At 37.9% G+C, this 17,170-nt stretch overlaps 1 protein-coding gene across 10 annotated transcripts in view; it reads left to right on the top strand.

The window, feature by feature from the left end:
- The window catches only part of ANKS1B (ankyrin repeat and sterile alpha motif domain containing 1B), a 1,038,970-nt gene that overhangs the window by 713,650 nt on the left and 308,150 nt on the right, over window positions 1-17,170 (top strand). For all 10 annotated transcript variants that reach the window (XM_055336281.1, XM_055336283.1, XM_055336282.1 and 7 more), the window contains one exon: window positions 16,142-16,240. In XM_055336281.1, coding sequence (XP_055192256.1) covers window positions 16,142-16,240 — 99 coding nt within the window. The remainder of the gene's footprint in view (window positions 1-16,141; window positions 16,241-17,170) is intronic.

The following is a 17,170-nucleotide window of genomic DNA, read 5'->3' on the forward strand; positions in this document are numbered from 1 at the left end:
TCCCACATCGGGCTCCCTGCATGGAGCCTGCTTCTCTCTCTCTGCCTGTGTTTCTGCCTGTGGGTGTGTTTGTGTGTCTCATGAACGAATAAATAAATAAATAAATAAATAAATAAATAAATAAATAACAAAACAGAACATTCATTCACCAACTGCCCAGAGCTATAGGATTAAGGCCACTTAGTATCATAGTTTACAAAGCTAGCTAGCTGGTCTTTCCCTGATTAACAGTAAACTACTTGCTATTTTTCACTCTCACTCCACTATTTGTTGTCTCAGTGCCCCAGTTCATGCTATAAACCATCCATGAAATACCTCTCCTCCCTGCTTCTGCCGTTTTTCTATATCCTGGCTAACTTTTACTAATCACTTAGTGGGTAACAAAGACGTCACCTGCCCCAAAATGTCTTTCTTGATTCATGCCTGTGTCTTTCAGAAATCTGTCTTCTGTATAGCCATAATTATTATACTTGCTGTCACAAAAAAATAATTATCTATTTATATGCCATCTTCCTCCCTACCCCCACCCACACTGACTGTGCTCCTTTAGAGAGAGAACATCTTAATCATTTTTTATTTCTCAATGCCTAATGAAGTATGTTCATGGATCAGTCCAACCGTGCTTCCTAACCTGAGCTTACAGATACTATTCAGAGAATTGGGATCCCATGTGGCTCAAAAATACTTCCTTTCCGACAGGGAAAAAGAGAACACACTATGAAAATAATAATGGTTTAGCCTTCAGTTTATATGTACAGATACTACAGGTATACTTGTAGAGTGATAGAGGGACCAGGTGATTGATTATGCAGAACTTCCACACTGGGACCAGGCCCAACTACATTGTCTGTGTGACCTAGTGCAACATGAAAACATAAGACCCCTTATTTAAAAAGCAGGACTAAAAGTTCCATCAAAATTACATAAAGGCTTTTTCCTTTCTTCCTTGTGTTTTTTCCAGACCTGCTATGTGTTTCTTTATTGATTTTAATATTCTGAGTAAAGAAAAATTAAATTTTTTTCTTATTGGCATGAATCCTTCCATTTGTTTTTCTATTGTGAAATGCCAAATTTTTTTTTTGAAATGCCAATTTTAAGCACAGATATCAAAGCATTTGATTTGTAGGTAGAGTTACCAAAATCACACAACCTCTGTTTCATAGCCTTAATCCAAAGGGTGCCTTGAGCTGGCCAAAAGAGACAAATACAAACCAAACTCAGGAATTGTGAAGGTTGAAAGGAAGGAAGAAGTTTTCCAGGCAAGGGAGTGCTCCCAAGTACAAGTTAACTTGCAGGCCATGCAAACCGTCCAGACACCTGGGACCCCATCCCCGATGCAGACACAAGTGCCTCACTGCAGAGCCTGATGTCTGTGAATCCCTGCCTTCCAACAGCCCTTGGACCAATGCCCAGAACCTTGAACTGAGCAGGGTCAGGGGAAGTCAATCTACGTGTCTCCCTTTCCTAGGGGCCCATCACCTGAACCTATGGGGTAGACAGAGGACCTCCAAGGATTTTCAAATCTCTGTGTCCACAAATGCTTGGTAAAGGGTAAAAGGGTCAGCTTTGGCTCACTGCCCACCAGACATGCCACGGTACTGCCAGCCAGTGGAAGAATAAGGGACACCATACTCCCCATACCCCACCCTGAGGTGCCACAGAATATGAACACCCAATTCTAACCTGTCCTATGCCAGTGCCCACAACCTGCTGGAGGTAGAGAGCAGAGCAGCAGCAGTTTTAGGACCAGATAGAGAGGGGGGCCAGCGGGGCCAAGGGCCAGTGAACCTAGGAAGCAGTGAAGAGATTTTCAGTAGAACCCATCTCTGTGTCATGGTGAGAAACCAGAACACATACTCCATTGTCCCATCAGTCTTCACTTAGGAAATACAAAGTCAAAGAAAAAATGCTGAAGAATTTTAAGACAGCAACCACAGAGCATTAAAACCCCAAGCACGGGGCCCTTCTGAGCCTAGGGCCCAGTGGGATGCCCAATTAAGCCACTTGCCCATGGCCAAAAAGCTAAGTAAATGGCAGAGCTAGGAATAAAACCCACATTTTTTTTCCCACCACACATGCTGCCTCTTTCAGAATAGACTATTTCTGCCAAAAACAACATGAAACTAGAAGATTTACAGCTCTATGTTCTTAACGAAAAAAATGGGAGAAAAAAAAAGTAATCTCTAGCAGGCATGCTTTATTTTTAGCAATATTACTTTATAGTTTATAAAGCAATTTCATAAACATTATGTACCACATCCCTAAAAGGTAGGCGTCATTGGTATCTCCATTTTACAGACGAAGAAAGGAAGCTTACTTGCCCAGAGTCACTCAGCTATTAGAAAGCAAAACTGCAATGTGAACCTAGGAGGCCCAAATTCCATCCTCTTTATTAACCTCCAGTTCCTTAGTGGAGATAGTGGGAAGGAGAGTTGATGCAGACCGCAGGACTAGTAAGGGGAAACTACCCCCATCTGATCTCTGTGAGGCAATTCCATGTGTAAGACACTTGTCTGGACACTATGGGATGTGAGGACATCTGGTTATCTGCTCCCCTTATCTCCTTTATTGCCACCTCAGTTGTCACAGCAGCTCTACCACTATGTGATCTCAGTCAAGTTTCTAGTTCTTTCTCAACTTCAGTTTTCTCATCTGTAAAAAGGGAATATTAGTAGTCATATCTATTAGATAGAGTTTTTCTGAAGTTTAAAGCAGTGTCTGGCCCCCACACCATTAACACTCAATGAATGTTGCCAGTCATTATTATTTTTACTCCTGTTATTATTAATTCAGTAGGTGCCATTGGCTGAACCCAATCAAGTCTCCATCCTCTCTCATCATTATCTAAATGTATCTCAATACTCAACACTTATTTAAAGAAAATGGCTTCCCCCAAACAAGAAGAAATAGTCTTCAAACAATATAAGTACATGAGTTGATTCACTCCCAGCTATAACCTTCAGAACAGATGCTGTGTTAAAAAGGAACATCTGGTCCAATTTTATCATTGTTCAGCTAAAAAAATGAAGTCCCAAGGAAGTTAAAAGACTTTTCCAGGTTTACACAATTAGCTAGTGATAAGTCAGAACTCTCTAATTTGGGGCTCATTTCCAATGAATGCTGCTTTCATAAGACTAAACATAACTCATTGCTATCATTGCCTTCAAATATACCTCTGCTTTTTCATAATACAAACATGCTTATGAGAACTGTATATTCTTCTTATTTTATTCATTATAATTGACCCTGATGATCATTACAATGATTATTATACCACAGATAATGGTTTAAATTCATTTGTGCTCCTTGTACACATAAACCAAAGACTATACCACTATTATTTTCACAGTGTGTTCTCTTTCTCCTTGTCGGAAAGGAAATATTTTTGAGCCATATGGGATCCTAATTCTCTGAATGCTTTTAGATTATCAGATGTCTCAACTGACAGTCCTGGATGAAAATCAAATCATGAGAATTTGCAAAACTGAAGAAAATTAAGAACATTTTGGTGTTATCGTGTACCGGAAATTCCATCTTTATCTTTTCTTCAATTAGGAAAAAAAATCAGACATCCTGAATATTAGAATGTTCAGCTCAAACTTTTCAACCTTCTTGCTACAAACTTACTTGGTGATCCTTAGACTGGATATTTTTATAAACCTATGGCCCATGGTTTTTTTTGTTGTTGTTTTGTTCTTACTTAGCATTCATTTTTTTTCAAGTTATTTTATTTGAAAGTTCAGCAAAATTTAGGTAATAAGGAAGATGCAAAGATGCTTAAGGCATGATCATTTCTCCCAAGAATTCTGCTATCCAATGAAGAATATAGGACCTATAACACTAAGGAGATAGAGATAAGAGATTCTATAGTCTATTTAGCATTGGCTTTAACTTAGATAAGATGTGTCCATTTTTAATAATGCCCAAAGTAATATGAAGGAATTTGTGATGTTTTTGGTACCAGTGAATATTGAAGTAAAACTCAAGAACTTCTCTCTTAAATTAGAAAAATGAGACAAGGGGACATTTAATAATATTCCTCATGAGAAAAGGTGTCACCCTTTTCTTTCTCCTTCCTCTTGTTCTTGTTTGGTAGTATTATTTAGTGAGGAAAATGGTAAGAGAATATTAGGAAAGAGATGCATGCAATATAGAGAACATGCATGTTTGTGTGCCTTGCACAAATTTTCCCTTTGTATTCAACCCTAGGCCAAATGGTAGAGCTAGACAACTCTACAGCAATCCAAAGGACTCTTCTTAGTTGTGATTTTTCTCAGCTTTCTTTCATCCCTTGGTTGGATTAGCCTCCTGCCTGTCTAACCCTCCTTATATTTAATTCCAGTGCTGTTTTATGCCTTAGTCCATTCAAGGTGCTATAACAAAATACCATACACTGCTTGGCTTATAAAGAGCAGCAATTTATTTCTCACAGTTCTGGAGGCTGCGGGTCCAAGATTCAAGGCAGCATATTTGATGATTGATAGAGGCCCACTTCCTAGTTCACAGATAGCCATCTTTTCTGTGTGTCCTCACATGGCAGAGGGAGCAAGGGTGCTCTCTGAAGCCTCTTGTATATAGCACTAGCTCCATTCAAGAGGGCTGTGTCCTCAAGACATGAGTACCCCCTCAAAGGCTCCACTTCCAAATATTACGTTGGGAATTTGGTTTCAACATATGAATTTTGGGGAGACACATTCAGTGAGTTTTCCCAACACCAATTTTTTTTTTATGTAAAGCAAGCCAAAACAGTTTTAATGAGGAAAAAAATGTTTTCTACTGAAGGCATTTCAAGACCAAAAACTAAACCAAAGAAGATCTTCAAGACCAAAACCAAAACCAAAAATAAATGTGGAGAAAAGTCAGGAATATTCTGGTCAAGTCTTTCAATAAGAGTAATCACCATTTACTGCCCACCAAAGACATTCCAGGCTACGAAGGACCTGACCACAAACTTTGACATCTCAAGAGTTTGGGGGGAAAGTCACACACTGAGGCCAACCAAACAAACCCCTCAAATATTTTCCCTGTTTCTGCTCTGTTAAGATTATAATGTGTTCAAGTTTTAAGTGTAAAAATTCTTTCCTATAAAAAGTTAAATTTATGTAGAAACATACTTCCTTTAGAACCACAATGACTATACAAACTGAGATGCCTGTCATCTTCAATTAGAAGCTAAAATCCACTCCTAGATTTAAAATCTGTCAACCCCATGAACACTTTGGTAATTTCACATCTAGCGATTATGAACAGAAACCAAAATCCATAGGAGATAAATTCCTTCAACTAATTATTTCTGTGAGATTTCACAATTTTAAATCACAGAATCAATCTATAGATGGATGCACATACCCTTCCCAATTTTGTTCTGATAGATTTGATTCTTTCTTGTATCCTACTCTGCTCTTCTTTGTGGTTATGGCACTCAGGCAGTCTAAGGTAAATTTTGATGGCCCTGCTGTCTATTTATGACCCCTATTACATGCCACAGTCCACATCCTCATCATTATTTTCACTAACAACAGATGAGCACTGGCCCGAGTCACTTGTATGCAAAATACGGAGACAGCTTTAAACCTTTCTTATTTAGGGACTAACTCTCCCATAATTCATGTCTGCCTGCTTACAGATATCCAGTAGGGTTATTTGTTTTTGGTGGCTAACTGACTGTGAACCCATCTCTGTCACATTATATGAACAATAAACCCCTTCATCATCGGGGGAAAGTCTGAAGCCACTTTCTTACGGACACACGAGGACACCAGGTGAATTTCTTCCTTTTAATCAGAAAAGCAAAAGTTTTTCCAGAAGTTCCCCACTGGGCAGATTTTGTCACATGTCCACCTGCAACTTCAAGGGAGGTTGAATCATTTAGTTTTTCCAGCCTCCATAGTAGAAGATAGCAAGGGAGAAGGGGATCAGCCTACCAATAATGTCTACAACTTAGAAATAGAAATGGTAAAAAAAAAAAAAAAAAAAAACAAAGAAAGAAAAGAAAAGAAAAGAAAAAAAGAAATAGAAATGGTGGGTTCATGAAGTATGGATGTTTACATTTTAACAGGTATTATTCAATCTCTGTTCACAGTTGTATTAATTAAGACACTATATCAAAGACCATTCTGACTTTTATCTTTGCCATCTGGCTTTTCTTTTTGATTCAGATGCAAGATTATATTTAGCTTGGAAATTTGACTTCCCAGTGAGGCCAACTCCTGTGGTTCTTCAACAGGTCATATTTCATCCCGTTTTCCTCAGATTCCAGAGTCTCCAGGCTATTGTTTCAATTCAGGCTGTTAAGCTCAAGTTTCCTGTTACCCAATTCATCCATCCATTCTTCACACTATAGTCAGAGTATAATAAAAATATATATATATAAGTCAATTTGTGTTCTTCAGTGTTTTTCACTGCATTTAGAATAAAATCAAGGATTTTATTTATTTGTCAGGATCTCTGTTATCTATGCCCTATTTCCCCTCCAATGTCCTCTTTGCCTCAGTCACTAAATTTAGTCTTATTAGCCTTCTGTTTGTTCCTAGAATCTATATAGCTCTTGCCCCATCTCAGTTCCTTTGCACCTGCTTTTCCTTCAAAATACCCTTCTAATGGTTCTGCTCGTGGTTTGATTGCTCCTTCTAATCCCTCATGTCTCAGTTTACATGTCACTTTCTCAGAGGGGCTTTCCTGACCATCCTTTCTAACATAAGTCTCCTTTGTAATTTTTATTTACAACAGCACTGTATTAATTTCCCTTAGAGCAATTTTTACTAGACATGTGAGCGTGGGCAAATTATTAGCTTCTCTGTGTCAATTCTTTATTTGTAAATAAGGGTAATAACTGTACCAATCTCAAGGGTTTTTGTACATAATAAAATAAAGCCCTTAATATGTCTTGGCCTACATAAAACTTTTTGAAATAATAATTACTTGCATTATTTCTTTATTTTGTTATTTTCCTGTTTTCCCCACTAGACTATAGACTCTAAAAGCAGAAAGACCTTGTCTGCTCTATGTTCATTGTGTCTCAGGACCCAGCTCAGTGCCTGGCACATAGTAAGTATTCACAAAATAGCAGGTGAACAAATATATGTTGAATAAATGAATTAGTGGCAAGTCCTCCCTCAGTAGTAGTTCTTTTTTTTTTTTTCCAGTAGTAGTTCTGATTGTGGACTGGACTCTGCTAGCTTATTTCCAGCGTTCAGTAGCCTCTTCTGTGAGGCTACCAGATTAAGCAAATAAAAAAATACAATCCTAGATAAATTGGAATTTCTGTGTTTTATCTGGCGACGCTACTTTCCTCACTACCACCTTTACCTTTAATAAGCAAAAATTTCTCTCTCTTATTCTCTCCCTCCCTGCCTTTCTCTTCCTCATTGCTATTCTCCTCCTACGTTTACTTAACTATTTCTGAATATAATTAAGTATCAGGCAACTTCATGATCCTTACATCTATATATACCCACTCTTGAGAAACTATCTCTTTGATGGATTAATGAGTTGCCTTTATGACCGGTCTCCCAATTCCCAGAGGACTAAATTATCCACCTTCACCATGACAGGCTCCTTCATCCTGGGTAGCCATCTCAGGGAACTGCAACTGATTCTTTTCTCTGGAATCAGAACATGCTAAATTAGGGGCACACCTGGTGGCGCAGCAGTTTAGCGCCGCCTGCAGGCCAGGGCATGATCCTGGAGACCCTGGATCCAGTCCCACATCAGGCTCTCTGCATGGAGCCTGCTTCTCCCTCTGCCTGTGTCTCTGCCTCTCATTCTCTCTCTGTGTCTCTATAAATAAATAAATAAAATCTTTAAAAAAAAATTAGGGGCACAAATGCCCTTAATACATTTCCAGACATTTTCTACCTAATTGGATCATTTTCAAACATCCTCCCTACTAAATCCTGGCTTTGAAAGAGACCTAAAGAAAATAAATCCAACATGGCCTTTCCCAGTTGACCAGACAAGAGAGTTTGACAAGGCTCTACAGAAGAGCTGAGAAGCGCCAAGTTGATGCCATGCTGTTATTTCCCACCTTCCAGCATAGTCTTGGCTTAGAACATGAGAAGTTACTTGGTGCTTTAGCCAGACTCTGTCATTTACATTAACATGCTTGGGCTCTAGATTATACTAAGGCAGTTGTAAGAACTAACTGCTTAACCTTTCAGAGGTAAATAATTTATTTGAAATTGTGTTGGGGAATCCATGGCAGTCACTCCTAGTGGTCTGTCAGTAGAGGCTGTGTATGAAAATAGCATCATGGGAGTTACTTCTTTGTGGTGTTACACATCTGTTGACTGAGGATCTCCATCCAGAAGATGTCCTCTCCTGAACATTTGATTTCTTTTCTGTAGCAAAGGAAACATGAGTGTCATAGTCTGAAAGAGTAAAACATTGATCAGTGGTTTCAGAGCTCTGGGACTCAGTTTCCTTGTCTGTGATATAAAATTATGCCTCCTATCTCATAACCCAATAGTAAGGTTTCTAAGTAAGGGGGACAAAATATGTGGTACTCAGTGAGTGCTTAATGGCTGCTTGTTAACATTAATCATCTCAGGCACTTTTTTTCTGCTTCATAAATGTGTGGCTGTGTTGGTTATTCTCAGGAGCAAATTCTCTTTGTTTCTCCAGAGAGGAGCTTCCTTGTGGAGCTCTGTACCGCCAGTGAGAGACAACTCGCAAGAGATGCCTGTTGTAAATAGGAAGGTGCCATGTTCCTCTTCTGTTAAGAGCAGGGTGTCCAAACTAACCTAATTGCTGCTCAGTTTTCTCTTGTGAGGCACTGAGGAATGTTCAGCATATTAGATAGAAGAACAAAACTCAGATACCTGCCAAGATTATGTACAGCCTACCCAAGGAAAAAAAAATTTTTTTTAACTTCACAGCTTGTGATTGGAAAAGGACACAGGACAGCTGCTAACTGTTTTCATCTCCACTTTTGGCATGTTCTTCTAATAGCTCTCCTGTCACACTCAGTCTGCAGCATGGTGGGAACTAAACGAGTAGGACTGAGGTGTCCCCCCTAACCCCATCCCCACCCCCTGCTTGGATTCAGCTATTGGGAAAGACCATTTAAAGCATTTAATATCCACCCTACCCCTTTGGGAATGGTGTAACCCAGCTAGACACCACACTTCAAAAGAGAGAGGGAAGTTAAAGCTTTGTGGTTAGTTAGGGAACGTTTAGATTAGAAAACCCCCCAGGTCCCTGCCAACCCTGATTCCATGATTCAGTGAACAGAGAGGACTGGAGCAGAGGAGGGAAGATTAGGTCAGAAAGCTTTCCAAATTCTGTTCTATAAAGAAAGATTCATTGTTGCTCAAACGTTGTGAAATCAAACGTAAAATATGTTGGAACATTTGCTTTCAAATGTGAATTTCATATGGCTCTAAAGCAAAATGCAAATAGTTTAGATCTAGCCACATATTTTTACTGAACCTTTTCTCTCCCACACTAGCCCCACTGAAGGCAGTATCAGGTAATAGGAGAAAGGTCCCTCTTAGCTAAGGGAGCAAGTTAAGTACCTACCTCAGAGAGCTATGGTGAAAATTAAATAAAGTAATATGTCTTAGGCATTTAGAAGAGGGCCTTGCTGGGGCCTCTGGGTGGCTCAGTTGGTTAAGTGTCTGCCTTCAGCTCAGGTCATGATCCCAGGGTCCTGGGATGGAGCCCTACACTGAGCCTCACACTGAGCACTGCATCAGACTCCCTGCTTGGCAGGGGGTCTGCTTCTCCCTCTTCTTCTGTGATCTCTCTTGTTCTTACTCTCTCTCAAATAAATAAATAAAAATCTTAAAGAAAAAAAAAACGCATGAAGCACAGAATCAGAACTCAGTAAGTGAGTAATTTGCCTCATGCTTACCCCAACTGATATTGTTGTGAAAACTGAAAGACAGTAGATGTTTATAAGCTTCATATTTTCATATGTATGTTATCTGGGAAAAAAGTAAGAACATACAAATAAGTTTTGTTCACCGCTGTGTTTCTTCTTGTAAGACCGTTGGATTAACATCCTTAAAAATGAATAGGTTTCCTCTTGCATCTGTGAAACTTTTGACCAAGACAGTACAAATTACTATATAAATGACTTTGAAGACATATATATATATATATATATATATATAAAATTCTAAAATATACATGAACATGTGAACACTCTCAAATGAATTAGAATTGCGCCTTATGAAATCATCAAATCTTGCTCAATACTTTACCAAATAAATACCTGATTACTTAAATTCTCTCTCTCTCTCTCTCTCTCTCTCTCTCTCTCTCTCTTTCTCCCTCCCTCTGTCTCCATAGCTTCAGAACAGATGTTTCAAAGGGAAAACAGGCTTGAAAAATAGAGGCAACAACTGGTACTATAAAACGACAATCATGTTAGCTATTAAATACTAATCTTAAAAATAATTCTAAGATATAGTTTATTTATTAAGATATATACCTTACATATATAAGATGCTTTCTAACTATTGCTCAGTAATGTGACATTTATTTGAGTCAATAACCCACGTGGTCTGAAGAATCTGAGAAACTCTATAAGTATGTGAAATCTAGTTAGGTTATGAACAAGAAATTCCATTGCAATAGAATATTTTCAAACAGAGGGCTAAGGTAGAGAGGTAAAAAGTATACTGTTTTCCATTCGTGTAAGAGAGGGAATTAAAACTGGAAAAAGCACACATGCAACAAAAATGTTTTTAATCTTAAAAAATAAAATAAAATTGGAAGAAGCATATCTTCCATTATCTGATTACTTATGGTAACCCATGTTTCCATCTGATAAACGAAATAGAACTTTGCAACACTGATAGGGGGATTGTAGATCTGGGACTTATCCCAATAGTTACCATACTAATCATGCAGAAAAGACATGCATTCGGTTTACTTGTAAGTTGGTATCAAATAGACTCACAGCCTTTCTAGAAGCTAAGAAGTTGCATTATTCTAAGAATATTATGTATAGTTTTATGCCACCACATCATTTATGCTGTAAAAAAATATTAAAAATAAACTAAAATATGTGTTTCTTCATGTGTGAGTTTGCAAGATCTTGCTATCATTCCATTATACAAATATTCTATTTTAAATATCTCGGGCCACACAAATTGTGGAGAAGAATCTAGTGTAGTTAATTATAGAGCAAAAGAAATTTTTCTCCAGATTGACAGTATCCTCTTGATTTTTTCGGTCTTGGACTGAAGAGAGAGAATAAATAACATCCAACTTAAGCTTATATTAAAAAGAAACAAGTTCCCTGTGGTTCTTAAATATGTTTCCCTAGCATTTGTAGGCATTTATTATATATAATATGCAACATGAAGGAAAGTTTGCTAAATGAATATAATCTGGGATTGAAGTTGTGAAAATAAGAATTCTTTTCAAGCTGGAGTTCTGAGAGACAGAAGCAATCAGTTTAGATATACTTGAGAGATGATTTCAATAAATAGCTGTTATATTTCTCGTGGAACATTAAGTGCAAAATGCTACTTTTTATTCTACTTGGTCATCTTGTTAGTTTATCACAGGTGGAAAAAATCCAGTAATATAAAATATTCTTTCCAGGGTCAGAGAAACTTCAGTTTCCAGCTCTCCGTGCATAAAATATATTATTTTTCCTCATTCCATGATTTAAGAAAGCAGTAAAGACCTCCTGGATTAGATATTTCTTGTCAGTAAAAGAACAGTTATTCTACAAATACTGCTTTGGGCCTTTGATCCTTCTAGTAAGTCATTAACTAAGCAACTTTGCCTACTGCTTATTATTCCCTAACTGCCTTGTGCAATGTGCCTGGCAGTGTGCAAGAAAATAACAAATTACTCCTTGATTTGATCTGTCCTTTTGGTAGCACAGATTTCTAGGCCTAGAAGAAAGAAATGCTAATAAAAACAGAACTGCTACTAATTTGTTTTAATGACTGAAAAATTAGAAGAAAATTTCTAAACTTCCTCAATTTTATGTTCATGAACTTTGACTAAGAAACACATCAATTATATCCTAAAGATGACTCATGAGTATTTCTGACTCCCTATTCTGATTCCCTGTCAGTCCACATTTTTGCCCTATCTGTGTGATTCAACTACAGTTTCAATGTCTTTTATTGTGAAGAAGTACAGTCTAATAGGATTTTCTCTGATGGCAGAAATACTCTCTATTCATGCTGTCCAGCACACCAGCCACACGTGGCTAACACATTTTTGAAATCCAGTTCGAAAAGAATCAACTAGATATGGCAATTGAGAAGTCCTTCTCAACATTTGGAAGAGAAACTCTATGGGGTTAGTGGGGGTAAAAACTTGTTTTGATGGCTTGAGGAGTAAATGGGCGATGAGGGTGAAGACAAAGCATGTGTACTGGGGATGAGGAGGTAGAGTGTGCAGCGTGGTCGTTGATTCAGCAGAAGACACGCATAATGGAGCTTTACCCCAGAAACCCTTGATCTGCCAGTCACGTGGAAAATGAATGGAGGAGGGAGAGAGCTAAAGTTTACATTTAGCTATTATGGGGGGTGGGGGTGGGGGGAGAAAGGATAAACTGAGATTTTCTAACATTTAGTGAAGGCAAGTCATAACAGGAGAATAAATTCCAGCTCCCCAGGAAGAATGGAAATGTTTATTGTCTTTGATGGCACATCTGTTACCCAAGTGCAAATGAAATGGTTAGTTGTAAGATTTGAAATATTTTATTTTTCTCTGAAAAGCTGCAAGAATTCATGATATTACAGAACGAAAGTATTCTTTTAATAAGAAATGCTATAAGTTCCTACCTGAGTACTGAGATTAATTTGTCCAAAAAAAAGTACATTCTTGTGTTTCTCTGTAATTTCTCAGTTGACCATTGAAGGTCCTGAGCCCCCTCCTCACCCCCCACTGCCCCATGCAGCCAGAAATCTGCTGTACTTTTGTCTCCCCCAAAATTTAACCACTAATAGCATACTGTTGACAGGAAGCCTTACTAATAGCATAAACAGTCCATTAACACATATTTCATATGTTATATATATGATATACTGTATTCTTACAATAAAATAAACCAGAGAAAAGAAAATGTTATTAAGAAAATCACAAGTAAGAGAAAATAGATTTGCAGTACTGTACTGTATTTATTGAAAAAAAACCCACAAAGTTTAAGTAGATCCTGCAATTCAAACCCGTGTTGTTCAAGTGTCAACCATACTCCTTAAAGCTAACTTTAGATTGCAAGTTCTGAAACACTTAAGATATAATTGCAATGTAAATGTAAATGCAACTACAAATTATACAATCTATATTCACATATAAGGATACTAATCAAAAGTTAGACATGACTGAAATCATAGCATCTTAGAACTGAATGAGTATTCATTGAACTGCGTTTTATGGGTGAAGACCATGAGACCTAGAAATAATATATGACTTAGCTAAGTTTACTCAAACAAGATTCGGACCCAGATCTTTAGACTCCAAGCCTGGTGGTGGTTCAAAAAAAGACTTGCTAGATGATGCACCAGGATATTTTTGGTAATCTCTATATATTGCAATAAGAGAGAAAATAGAAAATTTCTCACAGCATGCCTCATTGGGGACAGTGAATCCTTTTCTTTACATTTCCACAATTAGTACCATTTCCCCCTTGGGCACATTCTCACCATTTGCACCGGGCTTCCCAAATTTTCACTCATTTTCCAAAAGTGTTTGGTAATTATTCCATATGCTAGGAAATTTGACCCAAAGAGAAGATATCTAACTTCCTTACAATTTCTCAAAAAGGTTCTTCCTCCTGAAGGTAGAGAAGATGGTATGTTGGCAGTGGAGAGGAAGAACCGTGGTTTTAAGGATTTAATTCTTCATATCATTTCAGTATTCAAATACTGAAATACAATTTTCAGGATTACCTATAGATAGTAGGTCTCCATAATTACTGAAGCAGAAGGCAAACACAGACACACCAAAGAATGTGTGTGAGCTGATGTTGTGGGCTGCTAATTTAGCCCATGGAAAACCTGGTAATGGTCTAACACATAGATGGACAAAGTGTTTTGTTTCCTGTTTTTTATTTTCTGTTTTTATTTCTCAAGACCCTTTTAACTCCTTCTGGAAACCCTTTTAAGACTAAAAGTCAAATAGATAATGGTCTCATAAATCCTACTCATGACATACTGGTCCATGCTGAAAATAATAACGCTTTCTCAAAATGAAGCCATTTATATTCTTAGCCATGCTCTATTGTGTGCACAGAGTAATTTCTTGAGGGCAATGTTTCCCATGGCATTTTGCCAAGACTGGCTTTATTTGTTTTTCATTAGGCATTTCATTATCATGCTGCTATATACCTGGATCATTCTCCCTCCTCTGAGAAGGCCAGGGTAGCTTAAGCATAGGAATGATATCTTGAGTAGGTGGCATGTTTTTGTCCAGTGAAGGCCCATTTTAAATCTCTAGCTATGGGACCATTCTTATGGCTTTAATCTTTCTAGAAATAATCAATTATCCATTTATAATGCAGTCTGATATTAAATTGTTTACATCCATCTATTCTGCCCCTATACAGGGAAAGATACTAGTCTCCCTTCGTACCACACTAGACTGGCTCATCCTCCTTTATTATCTCAGGAGAAGGCATTATGCTTCACCCCCATTGCCCAAGCCCAGAACTAATGTACTTTCTGCATTTCTCCATAATTCCATGTATTCACTCACTGAGTCAAACTTCTTGATAGTTTCAAGCCCACCCGTATCTTTCTATCTCCCAGGACCACCACTACCTCAGTCTAAGCCCACATTGTCTCTCAAACAACTGCAGTAGCTCCTAATGGTCTTCATGCTCCCAGGATTGCCCTTTCCAATCTGTTCTCTTGTTTTAAATATCTGTCTATACCCATTTCTCTCCATAAATAAGTCTTCTGTAATTTCTACTCATAAGTGTTTTTGTTACACATTAATAAGGTAGTTTGATTTGTCAAGAAAAGGAGTGATCTGAATTCTGAACTTCTCTATAGACCCTTCAGTTTAAATGAAAACTAGCTTACAAACTACAAAAGACTAAAATTCAGGGACAAACTAAGCAATCTATAAATTTCCATATTAGAAATTAATCAGAGGCCTAAAACAAAAATCATTGAAATCAGAGAATTTCAGGACTAGACTGGTCCTTGGAGATCATGTGGCTTAACTTTGTCATTTTATAGGTAAGGAAACTGTGAGGCCCAGCCCCTAAACTGAACTAAAACTAAACTAAATCGATCTTTCTAAATTTGGAATATCATATGTAACTCCAGTTCTTAAAATCTGTCCATGGCTTCCTGTTGTGGTCAGGATGAAGTCTGAATTCCTCCAGCAGGCGTACAATGTGTGCATAGCCTGACTTTGGCTTACCTTGCCAGCCTTACCTTTTGTTCTTCTCTCCAACTCATCCAAGAACCCAGTGCTTCCTAATGTACTATGTTCTTTCTCACCTACAGGATACTGTACGTAATTTCCCTTGTGCCCATCTTCTTTTGAGTGCTAAGTCCTAATCATGCTTCAGATATCTGATCAGACATCATCTCCACTGAAAACACATCCCCTCAGGGTTCCCAAGCATGTGTCACCATCATAGCACATTCATAGCACTCTCACTGCCTTTGAAAATCTGTTTCCATCCCTGGACTGAAAAGAATAAAGGCAGTGGTGGGCAGTGACCTGGAAATTATTCATTGTTGTATCCCCATATCTTGATCAGATGTCTGGCATTCAGTGTTTTAAGTTTAATTATTAATTCCCACTTTTAGCCAGTTTAGTATATTTCAATTTTTTAATCAGTCCTCTTCTCAAAATCTGTTTTTAGGGGAAGAAAAAATGTATTCATACATGTCAACATATAGGTAGATCACTGTTGACCCTAAATGGCAACACTTGTTAGAAGCATTTACATTTTTATGGGAACAGAATTTGAATTCCCAGCGCAGATAAATAGTGAGCCATGAGAGCATTTCTGAGGTGAAGGAAGCTTTCCCAGGACCTTCAGTTCAGTCACCACCTACTTGCTCTCACCCTCACAGGAGAATGACTCTGTTTTCGTTTGTAAAAATCAACTCACTTGTTGGTTATTTTTCTCCGCATCAGATAAATCATTATTTACCTGTAGTAAAAATGCCTGATTTAACTGGTAATATTTCTGGGTTTGTTTCAGGGAAGCAATGTTATGGAAGATCAGGATTTGTTGGAAATTGGAATCCTTAATTCTGGGCACAGACAAAGAATTCTGCAGGCAATCCAGCTCCTTCCAAAGGTAAGCAATGCTTTCTTATCCTAGTCCTATGTACAGCAATTTTCAGTCCAGATGTGAAAGGGCTATTAGTACTTAGGACAACATTTCTACCTATTGATGCAACTCCCAAAAGCAGTTCTTCTTAGGTTCAATGAAACATTCAGACTTACAAGACTACTATGGGCCAAACTTGACTTTAGTTACAAGGATGTCACACAAGAAACACCACTGACCAGCAGGGCACCTTCAGGATTTCTCTTTAGTGGGAGTCCCTATATTGGTACAAACATCAGGCCAGACCCCTCAGGTGACAACTGAGATACAAGGAGACAAGATCAGTATTGGGTGAGTGTGGGAATGTTCCTGAATTAGAAGCCCGATGCCCTGTGAGAGGCAGTATCTCTTGTACAACTCCATAGACTTAGCCTCCAGGGGCAAGGAATCTGTCTAATGACTCAAGGAAGACCAAAGTATCACATCCCCATCTGGTATTTATAGTTCTTGTATAAATCCTCCCAATCTAGATGCAATTTGCCAACCAACATGTCATTTTAACTCTAAGCACTGTTACCTAGCAACAGAGTTGACCTTCTGTTTCCAGATAAGATTTCATAGGAGCCTAAAGCAAGAGAGGTAGGACCTGAGCACTGGTCTTCAAGATATGTAGGACCTTAATTGATAAGGAAAAGGAAAGCATTTCAGAGATTAGCAGAAATCATATAGATATAAATTGCCAAAAATATTAGGGGAATAGTGATACTGTGTGATTTAAGATGCAATGGGATTTGCACAACTGTGTGAATGTCCTCAATCTTTGCCACTAAATTATACACTTAAAAATGTGTAAGGTGGCAAAATTTATGCTTTGTTATTTCACCACGGTTTTTAAATTAATTTTTAAGAGAGAAAAAAGAAGTCCAGTGTGATTAAAACAATTAGAGTGTAGAGAGT

The sequence above is a fragment of the Nyctereutes procyonoides genome, unplaced genomic scaffold, assembly GCF_905146905.1.
Source record: "Nyctereutes procyonoides isolate TBG_1078 unplaced genomic scaffold, NYPRO_anot_genome, whole genome shotgun sequence".
Taxonomy (NCBI): Eukaryota; Metazoa; Chordata; class Mammalia; order Carnivora; family Canidae; genus Nyctereutes; species Nyctereutes procyonoides.